The following is a 22,500-nucleotide window of genomic DNA, read 5'->3' on the forward strand; positions in this document are numbered from 1 at the left end:
CTGCCTGTCTGTCTGTCTGTCTGCCTGTCATCTGCCTGTCGTCTGCCTGCCTGTCTGTCTGTCTGTCTGTCTGTCTGTCTGCCTGTCGTCTGTCTGCCTGTCTGTCTGTCTGTCTGTCTGCCTGCCTGTCTGCCCGTCTGCCTGCCTGTCTGTCTGTCTGTCTGCCTGCTGTCTGTCTGTCTGTCTGCCTGCCCGTCTGCCTGCCTGTCTGTCTGTCTGTCTGCCTGCTGTCTGCCTGCCTGCCTGCCTGCCTGCCTGCCTGTCTGTCTGCCTGCCTGTCGTCTGTCTGTCGTCTGTCTGCCTGTCTGTCTGTCTGCCTGTCGCCTGTCTGTCTGTCTGCCTGCCTGTCTGCCTGTCTGCCTGTCTGCCTGTCATCTGCCTGCCTGCCTGTCGTCTGCCTGCCTGCCTGCCTGTCTGTCCGTCTGTCTGTCTGCCTGCCTGCCTGTCTGTCTGTCTGTGTGTCTCTCTCTGACCTGTCTGTCTCTGACCTGTCTGCCTGCCTGTCTGCCTGTCTGTCTGTCTGTCTGTCTGTCTGTCTGTCATCTGTCTGTCATCTGTCTGTCTGCCTGTCTGTCATCTGTCTGTCTGTCATCTGCCTGCCTGCCTGTCTGTCTGTCTGTCTGTCTGTCATCTGTCTGTCATCTGTCTGTCTGCCTGCCTGTCATCTGTCTGTCTGTCATCTGCCTGCCTGCCTGTCTGTCTGTCTGTCTGTCTGTCATCTGTCTGTCTGCCTGTCTGTCATCTGTCTGTCTGCCTGCCTGTCATCTGTCTGTCTGTCATCTGCCTGCCTGCCTGTCTGCCTGCCTGCCTGTCTGTCTGTCTGCCTGCCTGCCTGCCTGTCTGTCTGTCTGTCTGTCTGTCTGCCTGTCTGCCTGTCTGTCAGCTTCTTTGCTAAAAAGGAATATTTGGTTTTCAGAGTGACTCTTTAACATCTGTCCTGGACGACAGATGTTTATTCAGGTGCACTGTCATTTTAATAAACAAACAAACACATAAGAGTCTTTGACAGCAGAGAAATGTTTAAAGCAGCATCATGTCAGGGCTCAAAATATTCCGCTGTCCTTGTCAGGCTGAGACAACAGAAGACAAAAGCAGTTAGACAATAAAGACAAACAGAGGAAACAAAGGAAGAGAAAAGGGATTAACAGCTGGAAGTGAACACGGAGGAGGAGGAGGCGAAGGAGGAGGAGGAGGAAGGCAAACAGTGTGGAGAGGAAGAGGGAACGCTCTCCTGTGGGAGACGTGATGGGAACACTGGAGTCAAGTGTTCATTAAGTCCAATAATCCCAGTTTGTCCTCCCTGTCCTCTGGCTGCAGCTTCCCAGAAGAATCAAATTTGAAGCGTAAAAGACGGTTTATTATGCGAGAGGTCGAACGACTTATTAAACCTTCATCTACTCGTGATACTTTATACTATATACTGCACTTCACAGGGAAGTACTGCACTTTTTATGGCAACACATTTACCTACCAGCTTTAGCTACTAGTTACTACACAGGACTTTTACTTTTCATTCATTTTTTTATACTGTTGTGAGTGAAATGTGAAGCCTTGACTTGTGTTTAAAATGCAACGTCAGATTATCATAAAACTCAGTTCAGCACACAGCCTGATGGGGTCTGCAGGGAGCAGTGGCTTCAGCAGCTAATGTTAGCGAATGTTTGCTAATGTTAGTGAACATTAGCTAACAATGGCTAATCTTATCTAATGTTTGCTAACGTTAGCAAATGTTGGCTAATGTTAATTAATGTTAGCGAATGTTGGCTAATGTTGGCGAATGTTGGCTAATGTTTGCTAATGTTAGCTAATGCTAGCAAATGTTGGCCTACGTAAGTGAATTTTTGCTAATGTTATCTAATGTTGGCTTATGTTTGCTAAACTTAGCAAATTTTGGCTAATGTTAACTAATGTTAGCGAATGTTGGCTAATGTTAGCTAATGCTAGCGAATGTTGGCCTATGTAAGTGAATTTTTGCTAAAGTTATCTAATGTTGGCTTATGTTAGCAAATGTTGGCTAATATTAGCTAATGTTGGCTAATGTCAGCAAATGTTGGCTAATGCTAACTAATGTTAGCTAATGTTGGCTGATGTTGGTTAATGTTAGCAAATGTTGGCTAATGTTAGCAAATTTCTGTCAGTGAAACCATGTGAGGAGTTTAAAGACTCTTTAGTGGAACTGAGAACAAAGCAAACAGTTCATTAACCAGCCTGCTCATTTCATATAAACTGATTTGTCTCTGAATCTGCAAAGTAACTAAAAACTAAAGCGGTCACATGAGTGTCGTGGAGTAAAAACTGCAGTACTCCTCTGAAACGCTGTGAAGAGGAATGAAGTATAAAGAAGAATTGGAGTACTAACCCTGACTTCATTCTTCTCATTTCTATGACTCATTTCCACGTTTAGAAAACTTTCTTTTGTTGTTTTTTGTTGTTTTTGTTTGTGACGAGTGTGAAAACTTGTGTAAGTGACATCTCAACAGAAACTTCCTGTAACAGAAACAGGAAGTGATTTCTGGTCACTTCATGAGATATACAGAAAGTGTGCAGTGATTATGGGATGTCACATGTTAACACTCACTAACCGGTCATCACTACAGCTACATGAGACTGAGGCGCTCTGAACAAAGCTGCTATCAAAGAGCCAAAGTGACGAAGACAGCCAAACAAAAGAGGGATGATGGAAAAGAACTTACTTTGGAAACTAGCAATGGACAGATCCCCTGAAAGACATGCAAATGAGAGGCAGACAGGTGAAAGTCAATAGCATGCAGGAAGCAGAAAATCACACTGAAAAGAAGCCAAAGGAGCAGAAAAGCTAAGCAAAGAGGACGATGACACAGAAAACATGCTGCACACTCCATCAACATCTCTCTCATCTCTGCACCTACCTAACACAACTACGTCAGGTGGGGCCTGGTTAGCTTAGCTTAGCAAAGACTGGAGGCAGGTGGTCTGAGCTCGGATTGGCTGAAAGATGTGTGAGCTCACTGCTCCATAAACGACAAGGCTGTGTTTTCTGCCAGACTTTGAAGCTTTGAGGGAACTGGAGGGGTTATTTTTAGGTGGAGACACTGGTCTGTCCTCCACTTCGGTCCAGACTGAATCTCTGTGATGAAACATGATTTACACGTTCATGCTTCTCTCAGGATGAACTGTATTAATCCAAATAATTTTATTGAGCCTCTGACTTTTTCTCTAGTGCCACCATCAGGCTAACATCTGAATGTGTCTGATGCGTTGGATTATGACCTGATACCTGCAGACCATTCCCATCAGCCTCAGCTGGACTTTGTGTTTACTGCTAATTAGCTAATGTTAGCATGCTAACATAGGGTGATGTACATGATAGTTGGCATGTTAGCGTTGTCAGCGTGTATAGTTAGACTATTTTGCACTGAAACTACAGCACAACATCTTCCCTCAGGTTACATTTTGTCTTATGGGATCTTACCTTAGCATGTTACCATGCTAACATTAGCACTCAAGAAACACCTGTATTTCAGTACAGTCTCACAGACATGCTAACATGGCTACAGAGCGATAAGAGTGCGATGAAATACCACATGAACAAGAATAAAAATAAGAACAGGCTGAAAACACAGATGTTAACAACAACTCAAAGAAAGAAATGAAGCAAGAGGAAGCCAACTGAGCTCAAACCAGACCAAGCTGTACGATGAAGGAGGGACGTGAGAAGCGATTTAGAGGCTAAGCTGGATCAGTCAGGTCTCTGGGCCTGAACTCCAAGTCTACAGTAAGGGGTCTGTCCTCGAGGGTCTGAGGCTGGATGAGGGTTCGTATGGACTCAACAGTTTAGTGATGGAGCTGTAGGAGCTTGGCCGTGCAACGTCGTCCAAGTTAGCAGACGAGTCTGAATTCCGGTAGTGAGTGTGAGGAAGCTGAAACTGGTGTGATGTGGTTCTACGTCTTCTGGACAATCTGAAGTCTGTCTGTGGTCTTCTGATTCACGCATGGACTGAGAGGCGGTCTGATGGCCTTGCTAGGATTCATATGTAACACAGAGTAATCCAGCGTTTTGTGTGTGTGTGTGCGTTTGAATCTGTAGAATTAGTCTTTGTCTGTAGAATCAGCAAAATCACCCATGAGTTCACTGATTTACTTCTGTTACCTTCATGTCATTTAAAACTTGACACACACAGACACACACACACACACACACACACAGATAATGAAAGTCAGAAATCAGACAGGCTGCAGTTAAAATAAACCTGGTGCAGACAGGAAGTCATGGCCTCAATTTATTTATGGAAATCCCTGAAAGAAGACGAGGACTCAAACGTGAACGAGCTGCTGCGACAAACTCAAAACAACGGAAGGAAACGAGGGAGGGGACGAACAGAAGGGACACGAGACACAGAAACAGACAAACAGGTGAGACGGCGATGTATTCGCTCGAGCTTGACTGAGCAGCTGGAGAGTGAGGAGGCGCGTGGACTGTGGACCACGGAGCTAACACAGCACACACACACACACTCAGACACCATGACAGACAGAAGACAGACGGACACAACTTAAAGGAGTCAAAATGGAAAGAGAGCCGGACCACCTACTCTGCAGACTGGGCAGGTTGGCATCCTCAGGTTTGGTCTTCAGCAGGTGAGGAAGACGAGTGTATCTGTAGCCAAAACCACAACCCTGAAAGACACGACGAAGAGCTCAGACAGCAGCTGGAGGCAGCACAGGTGGAGCAGGTCACGCCGTCAGCAGGAACAGGTGGAGCTCATCGAGTACTTCATTCATTAACAACAGAAATACATACACACCTGTTCTCACCTGTAATCACACGTGATCATTTATTGGCTGTTTGGATCAATAATCTACATGTAGTGCAGTAAAAGTACAAGACTTCCCTCCGAGCTGTAGTAGGGCAGAAAACAGCATAACATAGAAATACTAGTGTAAAAGTACCTCAAAAGCATAGTACTTTGGTAAATGTACTCGTTATATTCCACTTTGACATACATGTAAGTGTCATGGACATGTAGGCTGAGAGTCTGCAGCCATGATAGCAGCTGTGTGAGGCTGCACATTAAATGCTAACATCCACAGGAAGGACGCTGTCCTGTCAGCGTGTGGACAGGTGTGACACTGCAGAGCAGCTGCATCAGTCCCGTCTGTGCTGTGAGCAGTGTGTGTGTCTCCGTGCTCACCCTCCACAGCCGGACCAGGATCCAGTTGGTCTGAGCCCAGGGTCTCTGCTCATAGGGGGCCAGCAGGTTCCTCATCATGGCCACACGTCTGAAACCACACAAACGCACATCAGCACAGCTCTGTCTCACTTCAGGTGAGCAGCTTCGACCTGTCAGCTACTGACTGTGAGCAACAAAGCGAGGAAACGAAGAAGCGTCTGACCTTCACAGAGGAGGACTTTCACCTGCTACCAGTGAACCAATCAGAGAGATGACTGAGGAAACCCACACCAATGGCAGAAAACACAAACACTCACTGTTCCTCTGGGATTCTCTCCACCGCCCTGAGGGATTGTGGGTAACAGACGTAGCTGGCCAGGGCCTGCATCAGAGAGTCTTTGATGTCTGACAGGAAGAGAAGACGGACGTGAAAGCAAGAAGACGTTCTGACTACGGACTCTAACGGAGGATTGGACTGAAACCATCAGGTCATGTGACATCGACGCCACGGTCAGGCTTGTGCAGGCTGAAGCTGGATCAGCTGACCTGCAGCTCACAAACATCAGCCTCAGTGAGAGAGAGGACTGTGTGTGTGTGTGTGTGTGTGTGTGTGTGTGTGTGTGTGTGTGTTACCTGTTCCGACTATTCGAGGATCTGCAAAGTGCTTGGCGAGGATAGCAGCGAGTTGAGTCAAGGTTTCTTCGTAGTCTGAGGATGTAAACACACACACGCACACACACACACACACATTTAATGAGCTCACCCTGAAAAGCTGAAGCAGCAAACTTCATGTGATGCAGCGCGAGCGAACACCTGAGTCAACACACCTGTGTCAATGAATGGATGTGTGTGTGGTCCGATGTGACGACTCAGGCCGAATCTCAATACTGTGGACAACCTGCTGATGTCGCCACAAAATGTACTGATTTAATTTATTAATGCACCTGTTTTCACTCTGTCTGACTAGGACATACTCACCTTATAAGTCCCATGATGCTTTGGGGTTGTACACAGGAATTTTAATGCTGTGTTTGACTGGGTGGAGTCAGTTAGCTGTGATACAGCTGCAGCCTCATACACATTTAGTCAAAGTGTCTCATCAACAGTCGGCTGGATCAGCTGTTAGCAGCTGCTGTTAGCAGCGGACGCTAGCAGCTCCTGTTTGCTCTGGACATCAGAGATGAAGATCTCCTCAGGAAGTGTTCAGTGTTTGGAGGTACCTTCACCTTCTCCATGAGCTGCGTGTCTGTGCAGCAGCGCCACCTGCTGACTGTGCTGTGATCAAATCAGCAGCTAAACCTGAATAACATCTGAACGCTCATGTCATATGAGAGACCAGCAGCCTCTGAGTGTCAGCGCGCTTTAACACTGACACAACCAGCTCATTAACACGAGAGTCTGTCCACCTCTGCCATCCATCACACCAACGCTGCATTAGTCTGCGTCTCTGGACTGACAGTGGACAGAAGCGTCTTTGACGTCAGAGCCGTGGACTGATCCCCGTCCTGCTGGCTGACTCAGCGGCTCAAACACACCTGGAGTCATGTTGGAAATGTCTCTTTCCGCGAGCAGCTGATTACAGCGAGGACATTCAGTCAAACAGAGACAGAACCAGGACCAGGACCAGAAGCGGGACTTTACATCCAACTCTCAATACAAACTTCCTGCACGTCAACCTGCCGATCGATAAATTCACTTCGACGTTCAGCTCTCAGACGTCAAAGTGTAGGACTGTCCACTTTCTCCTGGAACAATGTTCATTTAACGTGACTGAAACTCAACATTCTTCTCACAGAAGCTTCACATAAACTGTCAGCTCTTATTGTGAAAAACAACAGGAAGTGTTGTTGATGGTGGCTGAACATCAGGAGAACAAAGAAGAAACTTCTAGAGTTAATGAGAGAAAGAAAACATGATTTCTGTTGGAATCAGGGAGTCTGATGAACATTAAACTGGCCTCATCATGTCTGCAGGTCATTTCAGGCCTCAGCGTTTGGTCACCTGGACTTCACCTGCGGCGCTCTGGCTGTTACTTCACTGAGGAGAGTTTATGGTTCCTGGGAGGTTTGAAGTCTTAACGGAGTCTCAACGGTGTCTTACCTGGAAGTTCCTCCATGCCATTCGCAGGGCTGAAGTAGTTCTTCAGGGCGCTGTACGCATTCATGGCCACGTTGAGGTAGAACTCTGGAGCAAAGGCGAACAAAGACCCCGTGTTGTCGGCGTGTTCGATGGTCCGAATGCAAACACACAGCAGCCAGTACACATCCAACATCTTGTCCTGCACAGACAGACAGAGACAGTGGTATTAGTTAGTCTTCCTGAGCTCCATAAGCTGCATCTGTGTGAGGCTGATCTGACATGAGGACAGAGGAGATGAAGCTTCTGAGAGACTCAGGAGCTGGATCCTCTTCTACTCACCTTGGAGTAGATGGTGGCGTTGATCCAGGCCAGTCTCCTGCTGAGGTGGTTCAGCTTCTCTGCAAAAACCTTCTGGCTTTTCTGGAGCTCCTCCAGGATGTCTGGTCTCTGTAGGACAGAAAACACAGCGTGTCATCACCGTCTCAGTGGAGTGACACGTCTCACTGCCCGGGGGCTGGGGGGGGGGGGGGGGGGGGGGGGGGTCACCATAATAACTTCTTCGGTGTGGAGGCAGGAAACACAAAAACATGATGTAGCTCAGCGTGTCAGTGTGACGACACCTGAGCACTCAGCAGTGACTGCGCTAACATCACTGCTGTGTGACTCACTGCTCCTTCACTGGACTAATATCACCTGACATGAAGTGCACAGGTACATGCAGGTGTTCCAACAGGCTCCTCTGAGAATCATAGCTCTGTCAAACCTGAACGCTCAGACACGAAGAGTCGAGCCGACTAAGAGACGTCGACACACAAACTGCAGAGTGTGAGCTGATCTTACTCTGGACGGGCAGCGCGCGATCTTCTCCTCGGTGTCCTTCAGCGCCACGGCGTACTCATGGACGTCGTCCGAAACCACCACCATCTGAAGAACAAGCAGACGCACGTTCTCTGCGATCACCTCAACGTTCTGCTTTGGACATTTGAACACTGTGTGTGAAATACAGTTTTACTGTATGTGAGAACACGTGAGAACATGTGAGAACGCGTGAGAACGCGTGAGAACGCGTGCTCGTCAGCACTTCCTGTTATTTCTCACTACTTCCCAATACATCCCAGTACTTCCCCCCTTTTCCCAGTACTTTCCTGTACTTCCCAATACTTCCCGGCATTTCTCAGTACACCCTAGTGTTTCCCTGTCCTCCCCAGTCTTCCCCTGTCCTCCCCTGTCCTCCTCAGTCCTTCCCTATCCTCCCCAGTCCTCCTCAGTCCATCCTTGTCCTCCCCAGTCTTCCCCTGTCCTCCCCTGTCCTCCTCAGTCCTTCCCTGTCCTCCCCAGTCCTCCTCAGTCCTTCCCTATCCTCCCCTGTCCTCCTCAGTCCTTCCCTGTCCTCCCGTCCTCCTCAGTCCTTCCCTATCCTCCCCAGTCCTCCTCAGTCCATCCTTGTCCTCCCCAGTCTTCCCCTGTCCTCCTCAGTCCTTCCCTGTCCTCCCCAGTCCTCCCCTGTCCTCCTCAGTCCTTCCCAGTCCTCCTCAGTCCTTCCCTATCCTCCCCTGTCCTCCTCAGTCCTTCCCTGTCCTCCCCAGTCTTCCCCTGTCCTCCCCTGTCCTCCTCAGTCCTTCCCTGTCCTCCCCAGCCCTCCCCTGTCCTCCCCAGTCCTTCCCTGTCCTCCCCTGTCCTCCTCAGACCTTCCCTGTCCTCCCCAGTCCTTCCCTGTCCTCCCTAGTCCTTCCCTGTCCTCCCCAGTCCTCCTCAGTCCTTCCCTGTCCTCCCCAGTCCTCCCCTGTCCTCCCCAGTCCTTCCCTTTCCTCCCCTGTCCTCCTCAGACCTTCCCTGTCCTCCCCAGTCCTTCCCTGTCCTCCCCAGTCCTCCTCAGTCCATCCTTGTCCTCCCAGTCTTCCCCTGTCCTCCCCAGTCCTCCTCAGTCCTTCCCTGTCCTCCCCAGTCCTCCCCAGTCCCCTCTGTCCTCCTCAGTCCTTCCCTGTCCTCCCCAGTCCCCTCTGTCCTCCTCAGTCCTTCCCAGTCCTCCTCAGTCCTTCCCTGTCCTCCCCAGTCCTCCCCTGTCCTCCCCAGACCTTCCCTGTCCTCCCCAGTCCTCCCTTGTCCTCCCAGTCTTCCCCTGTCCTCCCAGTCCTCCCCTGTCCTCCCCAGTCCTCCCCAGTCCTCCTCAGTCCTTCCCTGTCCTCCCCAGTCCCCTCTGTCCTCCTCAGTCCTTCCCTGTCCTCCCCAGTCCGTCCCGCTCCGTCCTCACTGGCAGAGGCTGCATACAGCCAGCAGCAGAGTGAGCAGCAGGTGGTTCGAACCTGTCAGACAGTCACGGCTCATTGGTCACCTCAGTGAGACGAGGCTCTGCAGACGTCCATCAAACTGTCCACTGCTGCTGCCTTCTCACTTTGTTTTCATGTAAACTCAATAGTTCAGTTTGTTTTGTCTCTTTCTTTCTGCTGATGTCTCTTAGTCCACCATGTCCTGTCTGACAACAGCGTTTCATCATGAGGATGAAAGCGTGTGGAAGCTGCTGCCGACACGTCGTGAAGGCGCTGATCCGACAGTCCGTGAGCCATGGGACGGTCTGACCGCCGGCAGCAGGGACACCTCTCTGGTTCCTCTGGACAGCCGGTCCCCCTGTGAACTCTCTGCGACTGGTTTACTGACAGACAGCAGCACAGACACTAACTCACCTTCCCCAGCTGCTGATGAACACTCAGGTTGTACATCATCACGATCCCGTCAACGATCTCCAGAAGCGACTTGTCTGCGATGGGCTGGTCGGGCTCCTCCAGAGGTCGCCCCAGCAACAGGCCGTCGTTACCGTGGCTGCCCTCGACTTCAGAGTGAGGAGAGACAACAGAAAATGAGAGACTGCAGGTGTGGAGTCCTGAGGCCTGGACCAGGACCCAGAGGGAGGAGGTGCTGCTTGTCACAGGGTTGATCAGCTTCACGCTGGCTTTGTTAAGACCTTCAGTGGAGCTCCTCAGAGGACGCTGAGCTGCTAACGGCTGCTAACGAATGATCATGTGACCTGCAGCAGCACCTGCAGCCTCCAGGTGAGGCTGACCAACAGGTTTTCAACAGGAAATACACTCTGAAGCTGCATCTTCATTCAGAAAGAAAAGTCCTGATTCAATCTGAATATGACACATTCTACAAACACTCGTTCACCTGATACCTGAGGCTGACTGTTGCTAAGCTAGCTAGCTTCTTCAAGCCCGAGTTCAGAGAGAGTCAGAGTCTGGTTAGCACAGTTGAGCCTGCAGGAGGTTCTGAAGGAGGAGGTGAGGATGATTCTCCTGCTGTCTTTACTAACCAAACAGATCAACAAACAGCCTGATAACCTGACGATGAGGAGCTGAATGACGTCTGACAGCAGAAAGACTGACAGCTGTTCCACAATCACAGACGTCATTTTCAGAAGCTACGTGTCATGTGACACATATCGTCAAACCCGGGCTTCTGCAGTCCGACTCCTAAATGTGTTGGATTACTCACTGTCCTCCTCGGTCCTCTGCTCCACGGCGAGGGTGCGAACCTTCACCTTCTCCGGCTGCGTGAGGGGTCGTCTGGGCGTCATGAGGCTGACGGCGGCTGTGCTCAGAAAACGATTGGCTCGACCCAGAGTGGGAGAGCTCAACCAGCTGGGCCTCGCCAGAGCGCCGCCCATCGCCGCTGCACCAAATGGCCGCTGTGGTTCAGAAGGCGGGTTAAGAGTTTACCTGACGACAAATGTGTTTTCAACCCTGGTTCAGACATGTCAAAGTGCCAGCCGAAGTTTAGCATCATGGTTATTATTGTTATTAACATTGTTATCATCAGAGCCACACTGACACACACACAAAGCTGAAAAGCCCCTTTGGTGTCGTTAATGACAGAGTTGATGTTAATGTGTTAAGTGTGATTAATGTTGGCGTGTGCTCGCTCTCACAAGTGAAAACCAACCTGTGCCGCTCCGCTCTCCTCATCCTCATCCAGGTCGTCCATCGACGTGGCCTGGATCTCCGCAGGGTCGATGATAATGTTGGCTTTACTGGCCAAGTCGTCTGGAGACAAAACAGGAGACATCAATGAGGTCAAAGCGGTCGGATTCAGTGTTCAGTGTGTTTGCTTCAGCTGCAGAGCAGAAGACAAAGTTCACTCTGAGTTACTGGACAGCAGAAGGTCTGAACCACGACGGCATCATCGTGTCTCCAAAGAGCCAAACGTGAACATGAAAGAAAACACATCAAAAAGGACGGACGGACGGACGGACGGACGGACAGCACTGTGAGCAGCTCATGGAAAAACTTTGAAAGACATGCTGGTTCCACTTTGTCATGGACGTCATGTTCAGCCTTTAACCATCAAAGAGCAGCTTTCTGCTGACTATCAAAAACAGATGAGACGTTCACGTCAGCTGCTGCTCAGTGGGTTCAGCCTGTCTGTGGGTCATTTTCCCTTCAGTGACGCCTACAGACGCAGTGAGCTCCTGTCAGTCTGTATGTCTGCATGTCCATGTCTACTGGACTACACCAGGCCAGATCCTGTCCTTTCATCAGGTTCAGGAGCAGTGGAGGGTTTATCCACCAGCCTCCGCCCAGCAGATCACCATGTTTCCTTCCTCTCACGTGTACTTTACGCAGATGGAAAGCCCTGCCTGGCATTCAATCAAATTGATTAGTGGGCTAATCAATAAATGAGACCAAGCTTGGTCAACAACAGATGACACAACCTCACGAGGACAGCTATTGGGTGATGAATGACCCGGTAAATTACACAGATAAACGCTGGGGGTGTTAATCGAGCCTTGATTAAATGCAGGTAGAGCAACACAAACAAGGAGGAGAGAGCAGGAGGGGAGAAAGGAGGGACTGATGGAGGGGAGGAGGGAGAGAGGAGGAGGAGGAGGAGGAGGACAGAGAGGAGGAGGGGAGAAAGAAGGGACTGATAGAGGGGAGGAGGGAGAGAGAGGAGGAGGAGGAGGAGGACAGAGAGGAGGAGGGGAGAAAGGAGGGACTGATGGAGGGGAGGAGGGAGAGAGAGGAGGAGGAGGACAGAGAGGAGGAGGGGAGAAAGAAGGGACTGATAGAGGGGAGGAGGGAGAGAGAGGAGGAGGAGGAGGACAGAGAGGAGGAGGGGAGAAAGGAGGGACTGATGGAGGGGAGGAGGGAGAGAGAGGAGGAGGAAGAGGAGGACAGAGAGGAGGATGACGGAGAGAGGAGGAGGATGGAGAGAGCAGGAGGGAGAAAGGAGGGACTGATGGAGGGGAGGAGGGAGAGAGAGGAGGAGGAGGAGGAGGACAGAGAGGAGGAGGGGAGAAAGAAGGGACTGATGGAGGGGAGGAGGGAGGGAGAGAGGAGGAGGGAGAGAGAGGAGGAGGAAGAGGAGGACAGAGAGGAGGATGACGGAGAGAGGAGGAGGATGGAGAGAGCAAAAGGGAGAAAGGAGGGACTGATGGAGGGGAGGAGGGAGAGAGAGGAGGAGGAGGAGGACAGAGAGGAGGGGGGAAAGGAGGAACTGATGGAGGGGAGGAGGGAGAGAGGAGGAGGGAGAGAGAGGAGGAGGATGGAGAGAGCAGGAGGGAGAAAGGAGGGACTGATGGAGGGAAGGAGGGAGAGAGAGGAGGAGGAGGAGGACAGAGAGGAGGATGGGAGAAAGGAGGGACTGATGGAGGGGAGTAGGGAGAGAGAGGAAGAGGAGGAGGAGGAGGACAGAGAGGAGGAGGGGAGAAAGAAGGGACTGATGGAGGGGAGGAGGGAGAGAGGAGGAGGAGGAGGACAGAGAGGAGGAGGGGAGAAAGGAGGGACTGATGGAGGGGAGGAGGGAGAGAGGAGGAGGAGAAGGAGGACAGAGAGGAGGAGGGGAGAAAGGAGGGACTGATGGAGGGGAGTAGGGAGAGAGAGGAGGAGGAGGAGGACAGAGAGGAGGAGGGGAGAAAGGAGGGACTGATGGAGGGGAGGAGGGAGAGAGGAGGAGGAGGAGGACAGAGAAGAGGAGGGGAGAAAGGAGGGACTGATGGAGGGGAGGAGGGAGAGAGGAGGAGGAGGAGGAGGACAGAGAGGAGGAGGGGAGAAAGGAGGGACTGATGGAGGGGAGGAGGGAGAGAGGAGGAGGAGAAGGAGGACAGAGTGTACCGAGTTAAAGCAGTAAGAGTGTGGACCAGAGCACGACCTGAAGAAAAGAGTATTTACACTCATGAGCAGTTTCACCTCAGACACATCTGACGTGCTTTGAGCTGTAAGAACAGGAAGTGTCCATCAGACAGACATCTGTCTCTTCGTAGTCATTTGACATCCCTCTGAACCACAGACACCGTCTTTATTCCACATTCTTCTTCCTGTCAAAGCTTCAAACTTGTGGTCTTCGACTCATCGTCCACAGACTGGAAGGCTTTGGACTTTACACTGGATACACAATAAACCTATAAACCTTGTGCTCCATCCGACTCCATCCGACCGGAACCAGAACGAACGAGACGAGCCAGGTGGACAAAAAAACACGAACCCAGTTCATTTAACAAACTGAACCAGTCAGAAATCAATGAAATGAAAACACTCTACTGCCTTTATCTACTGCACTCTACTGCCTTTATCCACTGCCTTTATCTACTGCACTCTACTGCCTTTATCCACTGCCTTTATCTACTGCACTGTACTGCCTTTATCTACTGCACTCTACTGCCTTTATCTACTGCACTCCACTGCCTTTATCCACTGCCTTTATCTACTGCACTCTACTGCCTTTATCCACTGCCTTTATCTACTGCACTCTACTGCCTTTATCCACTGCCTTTATCTACTGCACTCTACTGCCTTTATCTACTGCACTCTACTGCCTTTATCTACTGCACTCCACTGCCTTTATCCACTGCCTTTATCTACTGCACTCCACTGCCTTTATCTACTGCACTCCACTGCCTTTATCCACTGCCTTTATCTACTGCACTCTACTGCCTTTATCCACTGCCTTTATCTACTGCACTCTACTGCCTTTATCCACTGCCTTTATCTACTGCACTCCATTGCCTTTATCCACTGCCTTTATCTACTGCACTCCACTGCCTTTATCCACTGCCTTTATCTACTGCACTCTACTGCCTTTATCCACTGCCTTTATCTACTGCACTGTACTGCCTTTATCTACTGCACTCTACTGCCTTTATCCACTGCCTTTATCTACTGCACTCCACTGCCTTTATCCACTGCCTTTATCTACTGCACTCTACTGCCTTTATCCACTGCCTTTATCTACTGCACTGTACTGCCTTTATCCACTGCCTTTATCTACTGCACTGTACTGCCTTTATCCACTGCCTTTATCTACTGCACTCTACTGCCTTTATCTACTGCACTCCACTGCCTTTATCTACTGCACTCCACTGCCTTTATCTACTGCACTCCACTGCCTTTATCTACTGCACTCCACTGCCTTTATCCACTGCCTTTATCTACTGCACTCCACTGCCTTTATCCACTGCCTTTATCTACTGCACTCTACTGCCTTTATCCACTGCCTTTATCTACTGCACTCTACTGCCTTTATCCACTGCCTTTATCTACTGCACTCCACTGCCTTTATCCACTGCCTTTATCTACTGCACTCCACTGCCTTTATCCACTGCCTTTATCTACTGCACTCTACTGCCTTTATCCACTGCCTTTATCTACTGCACTCTACTGCCTTTATCTACTGCACTCTACTGCCTTTATCCACTGCCTTTATCTACTGCACTCCACTGCCTTTATCCACTGCCTTTATCTACTACACTCCACTGCCTTTATCCACTGCCTTTATCTACTGCACTCCACTGCCTTTATCCACTGCCTTTATCTACTGCACTCCACTGCCTTTATCTACTGCACTCTACTGCCTTTATCCACTGCCTTTATCTACTGCACTCTACTGCCTTTATCCACTGCCTTTATCTACTGCACTCTCTTATCTACTGCACGCTCAAACCAACCTTTGAGCGTCTTCTTCAGGTGGGACAGGAGCCCCCCCAGTCTCTGCAGGTCAAAGTAGTCCACCTTGCCGTTGTAGAAGAGCTGTGGGGGGACGTAGGCCTCTGGAGAGAGACGGCACAGAGACAGAGACACAGTCAGAGATGGGGGGGTGCACAGTTAAACAACCTGGTATCTTAGCGACCTGGCTGCAGCTAACAGCTGTTTTTCTCCCGCTGGGCCATCTTCAGGTCTTCAGGTCTATTGGTCTTTTGGTCTTTTGGTCTTCAGGTCTTCAGGTCTTCAGGTCTTTAGGTCGTCTGGTCTTTGGGTCTTTTGGTTTTTTGGTCTTTTGGTCTTCAAGTCTTTTGGTCTTCTGGTCTTCAGGTCTTCAGGTCTTTTGGTCTTTTGGTCTTCTGGTCTTTTGGTCTTTTGGTCTTTGGGTCTTCAGGTCTTCAGGTCTTTTGGTCTTTGGGTCTTCAGGTCTTCAGGTCTTTAAGTCTTCAGGTCTTGAGGTCTTTAGGCCTGAACTCTCTTTCACGTTGCATTTAAAGCTTCTAAATGCAACAAAAACATAGCGAACAAACAGACTCCTTACTCTTCATCTAGTTTTTTTCGTCGTCCTCCTCTGAAAAGGGAGGAGCAGTTCAAAGCGTCCCCTGAGCTGCCGCTCGTCAAACTGCCGTTAAGGACGTCCCTCTTTAACTGAGGCTCAGGCTACTGATTGGAGAGAGTGCCGTACCTTCGCTGCTGACGCTGGCTGGGTTCTTGCGGTGGCCGTCGTCCCAACTGGCCCTCACGGCCGTGATGAGGCGGTGGAGGAAGCACACCATGTACTCTGGAGGGCAGAGTGCTGTGGGGTGCTGAACACAGAGTTCTGGTCAAAACATGTCTGTCAAACTGAGAGTCTACTTCTACCTGTCCTCGTGTCCAGCACTGACCAATCACAGAGTGAGTTACCTGTCAGTCACATGACTTCACGGTCACCGGTTTGTTCATTAAAAGTCAGTACGAACATGAACCAAAGGATCTGAGCTACAGGTGTGAAGAGACCTCACCTGTCGTCCACCGCTGGTTCCAAACACACAAACATGACTATAGTTTACCAATCGATCGCCAATCAAGCTCCAGATTAATCAATGAAACCTTTCAGCAGAGCTGAGGGTGATTCAGTTTCAGAAAACAGACAAACGTCCACAGCAGAAACTGCGTTCTGTCCTTTCATGTCTTCTGACCTCCGTCATGTCGTCACTGACAGATACTCATCTTTGAGAATGAGCCTTTGTTCACACTCAGACGATGAACACAAGAAAGTCAGCGTGAAGTCGTTAGCGTGCGCCTTTCTTCTTACCCCTCTGTTGCTGGCGTTTTCCTGGAGAAACTTCCTGAACTTATTGAGGAAAATGTAGCGAGAGGCTTCGCCCTGAAGGAGACACAGAGACATAGACAGGGGAGACATCAGACGGACTGCGGTCCTCCACACAGGCCGAACAACGCCTCCACATACGTGAGCTGGAGGACATGCTGAGGGACAAAAGACCTCATTACTGCCTCTGTTTGACTCTGACAGCATTAATTAAACGTCCAGTCAGACGCTCGATACGATCAAACTACAGCTAGTTAATGAACTCTGTCACTGCAGCATGGAGAGGGAGTCACCTGAGCCAAAGCACTGACGTGTTGATTCATACATCAGCATTTAATCAGCGGAAAGGAAACAATAACACGACATAGCCACGCCTCAGCCACAGCCACGCCACAACCACAACCACAGCCACAGCCACAGCCACAGCCACAACCACAACACAACCACAACCACAGCCACAGCCACAACCACAGCCACAGCACAGCCACAACCACAGCCACAGCCACAGCCACAGCCACAACCACAGCCACAACCACAACCACAGCCACAACCACAGCCACAGCCACAGCCACAGCCACAGCCACGCCACAACCACACCACAGCCACAGCCACAGCCACAGCCACAGCCACAGCCACGCCACAGCCACACCACAGCCACAGCCACAGCCACAGCACAGCCACAACCACAGCCACAGCCACAGCCACAGCCACAACCACAGCCACAACCACAGCCACGCCACAACCACAGCCACAGCCACAGCCACAGCCACAGCCACAACCACAACACAACCACAACCACAGCCACAGCCACAGCCACAGCCACAGCCACAACCACAGCCACAGCCACAGCCACGCCACAACCACACCACAGCCACAACCACGCCACAACCACAGCCACAGCCACAGCCACAGCCACACCACAGCCACAGCCAGAGCCACAACCACAGCCACACCACAGCCACGCCCCCTCCATCAGTCCCTCCATAGCCACAGCCACAACCACAGCCACACAACCACAACCACAGCCACAACCACAACCACAACCACAGCCACGCCACAGCCAAATCGAGTACTGTCTCGTGGACTGAATCGTGTACTGTCTTGTGTTCTGTCTCGTGGACATACCGTACTCTTGTCCTTGTTGTTCAGCAGTAACTTCAGGATCTGTACCTGCAGCTCTTCCACCACTGAGAGGAAAACAGAGTTCAGCTGAGAATGATTTCAGTGTATCACAAAATCCATCAGGACGTAAAAGTACAAATACTACACTGTAACATACTCTGCTACAGGTTGAAGTACTGCATAGAAAGTATGAATGAAGCACAAGTACATCAGTGTTACTACAGTATGAAAAGTAAAAGTTTTCAATGCGAAGAAAAAACTGCTGTGGCCGCATGTAGAGTACACATAGACACACACACACACACACACACACACACACACACACACACACACACACACACACACACACACACACACACACACACAGGTCGGTCCAGTCTGACCTTCGATCCTCTTCTTCAGCCTCTGGCAGCCTCTCTCGTAGGCTCGACGTCTCAGTCGCTCGTCTGCACTTTCGTCTGCAGGCTCTCGCTCGTCCTTCCCCTGAAGACACAGAGACGTCAACAAGACGGACAGCATTTCTGTCCCTCAGCTGAAACTGAACGTGTGACGATAAAAATTAAAGCATGAACTCCACAAACACTGGTGACAGAAACTGAAACTGCTCCATCAGCGCGGCTCCTCCTCCTGCAGCTCCTCCTCCTGCAGCTCCTCACACAGACAAACCCTGAGCGGACGTGAGAGCGGAGGAGCAGCAGGGGAGTTCCTCTTACCTCCTTGTCAAAGTGCGTGGGCCACCAGGTGGTCAGGATGAGCTCCTCCAGCCCCGCCTCCTTCACCCTCAGAGGAGTCTTGATGTAAAAAAAGACGACTGAGCGCAGAACATCAAACGTGAAGCGGAGTTCAGGAGAACATGTGACAGGAAGTTCACTCATGACAAACTAAACATGAGAGCGCTCAGAGACGCGAAGACAAGGATATAATACGTTGTTGAGCAGGTACTTCCTGGACTTCTCGTGGTGCAGGATGGCGGTGGTCAGACGCAGGTAGTGGATCTGAAACACATTGTGATGTCAGAGCTCAGGCAGGTTCACCTGCACTCAGGTGAGTTTGACAACATTCACGTCCACATTTAGACAGACGTGTCTGTCTCCGTCCACACACACAGACAGAACATCAACATGACAGGAAATGATCCTGTCCTCTGTCCTTCAGCACACTCAGAGCTCAAATCTGTTTTTCTCTTTCTGCTTGAATTTCAGTGCTGGAACACGAGCTCATTAAGTAACCAACCAGTTCTGCTGTAGGAGGTCATGTGACCTGTTTGATGAACAGGACATTATCCACCTGCTTCTATCCAACCATTTCAATTCAAACGTCCGCTTTCAGGTTCACACAGACTCCTTCAGACAGAGAGACATGTTCTTCAGCTGGTCTCAGAGGACTTCACCCCTGAACATTCTGACTGATGGACGGACGGAGAAGATCATTTGGACACAAACACGACGTGAAGGTAAATACAGATATTCATGGAGGTGAATGTAAAGAGCTGAGACACACCTGGAAGCCCAGATCAGGGATGATGGGAGAGAAACGATATGCCCTCAGAAGAGACATCATCAGCTGCTTCAGACACTCGTTCACCTCATAGTCCTGCACACAGACACATGGACAGATGGACAGAGAGACAGAGAGTGAGAGAGACAGTGAGACAGAGAGAGAGACTGACTGTGTACTGTGTGTACTGTGTGTGTACTGTGGGTACTGTGTGTGTTGACCTCCATCAGCAGCCAGAACAGATCCAGCAGCTGTTGGATCAGCGGGTGTTCATCTACTGAACCTCCTCCCTCCAGAATCCCCAACAGGAAGTTCATCAGCACGTCCTCCACCAGGTACACTTTACACTGCAGAGACAAACACCACGGTCACTACAACATGTCTCACCGTCAGCACCGTCAGCACCGTCAGCACCATCAGCACCTTGTCAGCGTCTGTGATGTTCTGAGTGAGCGCTATTCTTCTCATCACCACCAGATGGTGCTACAGTTTTGAAATGTGCTGTTAGCTGTTGGCCGTTAGCCGTCGTCCACGCACGCTGTTTCTGCCAAATCTGGGTTTCTCTGTATACTACAATACCCATGAGCCTCAGCTGCTGCTGCAAAGGAGAATCCAGTGACAGAACAGACCGAGCAGGTTACAAACTCAGTGTTCAGTGTCGCCTTCAGACAGGATTTTAAGCTTTCCTCCCAAATGTCTGCTGCTGTTCATCTTTTGGACTGATGGTGATGATGATGATGATGATGATGAGTTTCACATCCATCTAAGACCTCCTGAACACCATCAAGCATAAGAACATAAAGCCAGCAGGGTCACCATGAGTGGCGCGAAGTGGTTGAAGATGTGAGCCAGCGTGACGAGGACCGTTGGTTCTCCGTGAAGCCTCCAAAGACCACAGTCCTTCTCCACCAGCCTGTCCTCCTGCATCGAGGACACAAAGACAACGAGTTCTCTTCAACAACAGAGCAAGAGGAGTCGTCCACACCTGAAGTCATCTCATTGGATTTTGTCCTCACATGAGACAAAGAGACACAAACAAGCAGATTGAAAAACAGGAAGTTAATTTACTCCGTTAAAGCTTCCAGGAAACAACAACAACTAGATCACAGCAGCGACTGGTTACAGATCAGCTCATTAATGATTCACAGCAGTCAAACCACATACACCCCCCTAGACAGGACGACTGCTAGGGACACCTGTTCTCACCTGTGCATCGATGGCGGTGGACAGCACATTCTTGATGTAGCCCAGCAGCTTGTGAGCTTTAATCAAGTCTGAAGTCGGGGGGTTCTGGAGGGGCAGGTAGCCGTCCACAGGGTACGTGAGTCACACTCAGGTGAAGGACAAACAACGTCCACATGGACAGGTTCCAGAGAAAAGGACCACAGCAGGGACAAAAGCAACAGTTTAAAGACTAACTTAAATATTTTGATGACGATGGAAGCTGTGAGGTTTACATCCAGTCTGCTCTTCTTCTCTCATTTCTACATTTTTACATTCATCTGCTCTTCATACAGACAGATGAAAGGTGGTCTGACCTGACTGTGGACCAGGTGGTCTGACTGTGGACCAGGTTACCTGACTGTGGACCAGGTGACCTGACTGTGGACCAGGTGGTCTGACTGTAGACCAGGTGGTCTGACCTGACTGTGTCTGTGACACAAAGTGTCTGCGTGGACTGAAAAGGATATCTGAGCGGCCTGCTGCCGAAGTTGAAAGCCACCGACTCTTTGAAGGAGAGGCTGATGGCGGGAAAGTAAGCTACACCTGGTCCCATCTTAATGCTGGTGAAGGCCGTGCCCAGAGACTGACCGTTCCTGAGGACGCACACGCACACGCACGCACGCACACACACACACACACACACACACACACACACACACACACACGCACGCACGCACGCACACACAGAGTCAGCTGGAATCACTGGCCTCAGTGCTGCTTAGCTTAGCTTAGCTTAGCATCAAAACCAGACATAAAATGTTCATCAGTGAGCTTCAGAGCTGCTGGACAGAGCCGGGCTAGCTGTTTCCCTTTGTTTCCAGTCTTTGTGCTAAGCTAAGCTAAGCTAAGCAGCTGCTGGCTGTAGCACAGAGACATGAGATGAATCAATGTGAACATGTGACCTCAGAGAGGAAGAGACGAGGTTCTTGACTTACAGGCAGAAGGTGATGGTTCCCTCGTCCACGTCTATCAGGCAGCTGACGATGTCTCCTGCAGCCCACGACTGAGGACAGACAAACTGCTGTCACATCGTCCCTCAGGGTGGTCAACTCATCACCAATTCATCACCAATTCATCATCAACTCAACATCAATTCATCACCAATTCATCATCAATTCATCATCAATTCCTAATCGATCCAGCTTCATCGTCTCTCAGCTCCGTCCTGGACTTCTCGTCTGTGTCTCACCTTTCCATAATTGGTGGTCGTCACATTCCACTTCCTCACTCTGTTTCCATCGTAAGCATAAGAGTCAGGAGTGTCACCAACACCTTCCTGAGGAGGACACGCACACGCACACACAGAGGTTACATGTCCTGTACACACTCAGTACACACAAGCGCACGCAAGTTACATCTCCTGTACCATGTACTGTGTGTACTGTGTGTGTACTGTGTGTACTGTATGTCTACTGTACGTGTACTGTGTCCTGTACCATGTACTGTGTGTACAGTATGTGTACTGTATGTGTACTGTGTGCACTGTATGTGTACTGTATGTGTACTGTATGTGTACTGTGTGCACTGTATGTGCACTGTATGTGTACTGTGTGTGTACTGTGTGTGTACTGTATGTGTACTGTGTGCACTGTATGTGTACTGTATGTGTACTGTGTGTGTACTGTATGTACGCACCTCTTGGTTGAAGCGACAGTTCAGAGTACACCAGCCGATCTGCATCAGACCCTGAGAGGAGATGAGCACCTCGTAGGCCCACTTACCTGCAGAGAGACAACAGGCAGAACATTAAGAGCTGCTGTGGAGACACAACACACACTCAGCCTGCAACACACTGATTTAATCCAACCATGCAGAGCACCTCACAAGATGGACTAAGGTCAGCACACCTGGACTAAGATGAGAGCAGCACACCTGGACTAAGAGCAGCACGCCTGGACTAAGAGCAGCACGCCTGGACTAAGAGCAGCACGCCTGGACTAAGAGCAGCACATCTGGACTAAGAGCAACACGCCTGGACTAAGAGCAGCACATCTGGACTAAGAGCAGCACGCCTGGACTAAGAGCAACACACCTGGACTAAGAGCAGCACATCTGGACTAAGAGCAACACGCCTGGACTAAGAGCAGCACATCTGGACTAAGAGCAACACGCCTGGACTAAGAGCAGCACATCTGGACTAAGAGCAGCA

The 22,500-nt window shown here is 50.3% G+C and overlaps 1 protein-coding gene across 2 annotated transcripts in view; it reads right to left on the reverse strand.

Moving 5' to 3' along the window:
- rnf123 (ring finger protein 123) overlaps positions 1 to 22,500 on the reverse strand; it is an 83,961-nt gene that overhangs the window by 53,602 nt on the left and 7,859 nt on the right. The window contains exons 7-32 of one of the 2 annotated variants that reach the window (XM_076746521.1): positions 21,987 to 22,072; positions 21,541 to 21,627; positions 21,287 to 21,354; positions 20,819 to 20,944; positions 20,334 to 20,448; positions 19,944 to 20,048; positions 19,349 to 19,474; positions 19,131 to 19,223; positions 18,552 to 18,625; positions 18,344 to 18,461; positions 18,014 to 18,113; positions 17,634 to 17,695; positions 16,494 to 16,565; positions 15,885 to 16,005; positions 15,166 to 15,267; positions 11,166 to 11,266; positions 10,719 to 10,911; positions 9,911 to 10,056; positions 8,070 to 8,153; positions 7,569 to 7,676; positions 7,251 to 7,428; positions 5,784 to 5,858; positions 5,468 to 5,555; positions 5,172 to 5,259; positions 4,572 to 4,656; positions 2,694 to 2,720 (exon numbers count right to left, since the gene is read on the reverse strand). In XM_076746521.1, coding sequence (XP_076602636.1) covers positions 2,694 to 2,720; positions 4,572 to 4,656; positions 5,172 to 5,259; positions 5,468 to 5,555; positions 5,784 to 5,858; positions 7,251 to 7,428; positions 7,569 to 7,676; positions 8,070 to 8,153; positions 9,911 to 10,056; positions 10,719 to 10,911; positions 11,166 to 11,266; positions 15,166 to 15,267; positions 15,885 to 16,005; positions 16,494 to 16,565; positions 17,634 to 17,695; positions 18,014 to 18,113; positions 18,344 to 18,461; positions 18,552 to 18,625; positions 19,131 to 19,223; positions 19,349 to 19,474; positions 19,944 to 20,048; positions 20,334 to 20,448; positions 20,819 to 20,944; positions 21,287 to 21,354; positions 21,541 to 21,627; positions 21,987 to 22,072 — 2,628 coding nt within the window. The remainder of the gene's footprint in view (positions 1 to 2,693; positions 2,721 to 4,571; positions 4,657 to 5,171; positions 5,260 to 5,467; positions 5,556 to 5,783; positions 5,859 to 7,250; positions 7,429 to 7,568; positions 7,677 to 8,069; positions 8,154 to 9,910; positions 10,057 to 10,718; positions 10,912 to 11,165; positions 11,267 to 15,165; positions 15,268 to 15,884; positions 16,006 to 16,493; positions 16,566 to 17,633; positions 17,696 to 18,013; positions 18,114 to 18,343; positions 18,462 to 18,551; positions 18,626 to 19,130; positions 19,224 to 19,348; positions 19,475 to 19,943; positions 20,049 to 20,333; positions 20,449 to 20,818; positions 20,945 to 21,286; positions 21,355 to 21,540; positions 21,628 to 21,986; positions 22,073 to 22,500) is intronic. The other variant, XM_076746529.1, reaches the window with a different exon arrangement.

The sequence above is a fragment of the Chaetodon auriga genome, chromosome 2, assembly GCF_051107435.1.
Source record: "Chaetodon auriga isolate fChaAug3 chromosome 2, fChaAug3.hap1, whole genome shotgun sequence".
In the NCBI taxonomy this organism is placed as follows: Eukaryota; Metazoa; Chordata; class Actinopteri; order Chaetodontiformes; family Chaetodontidae; genus Chaetodon; species Chaetodon auriga.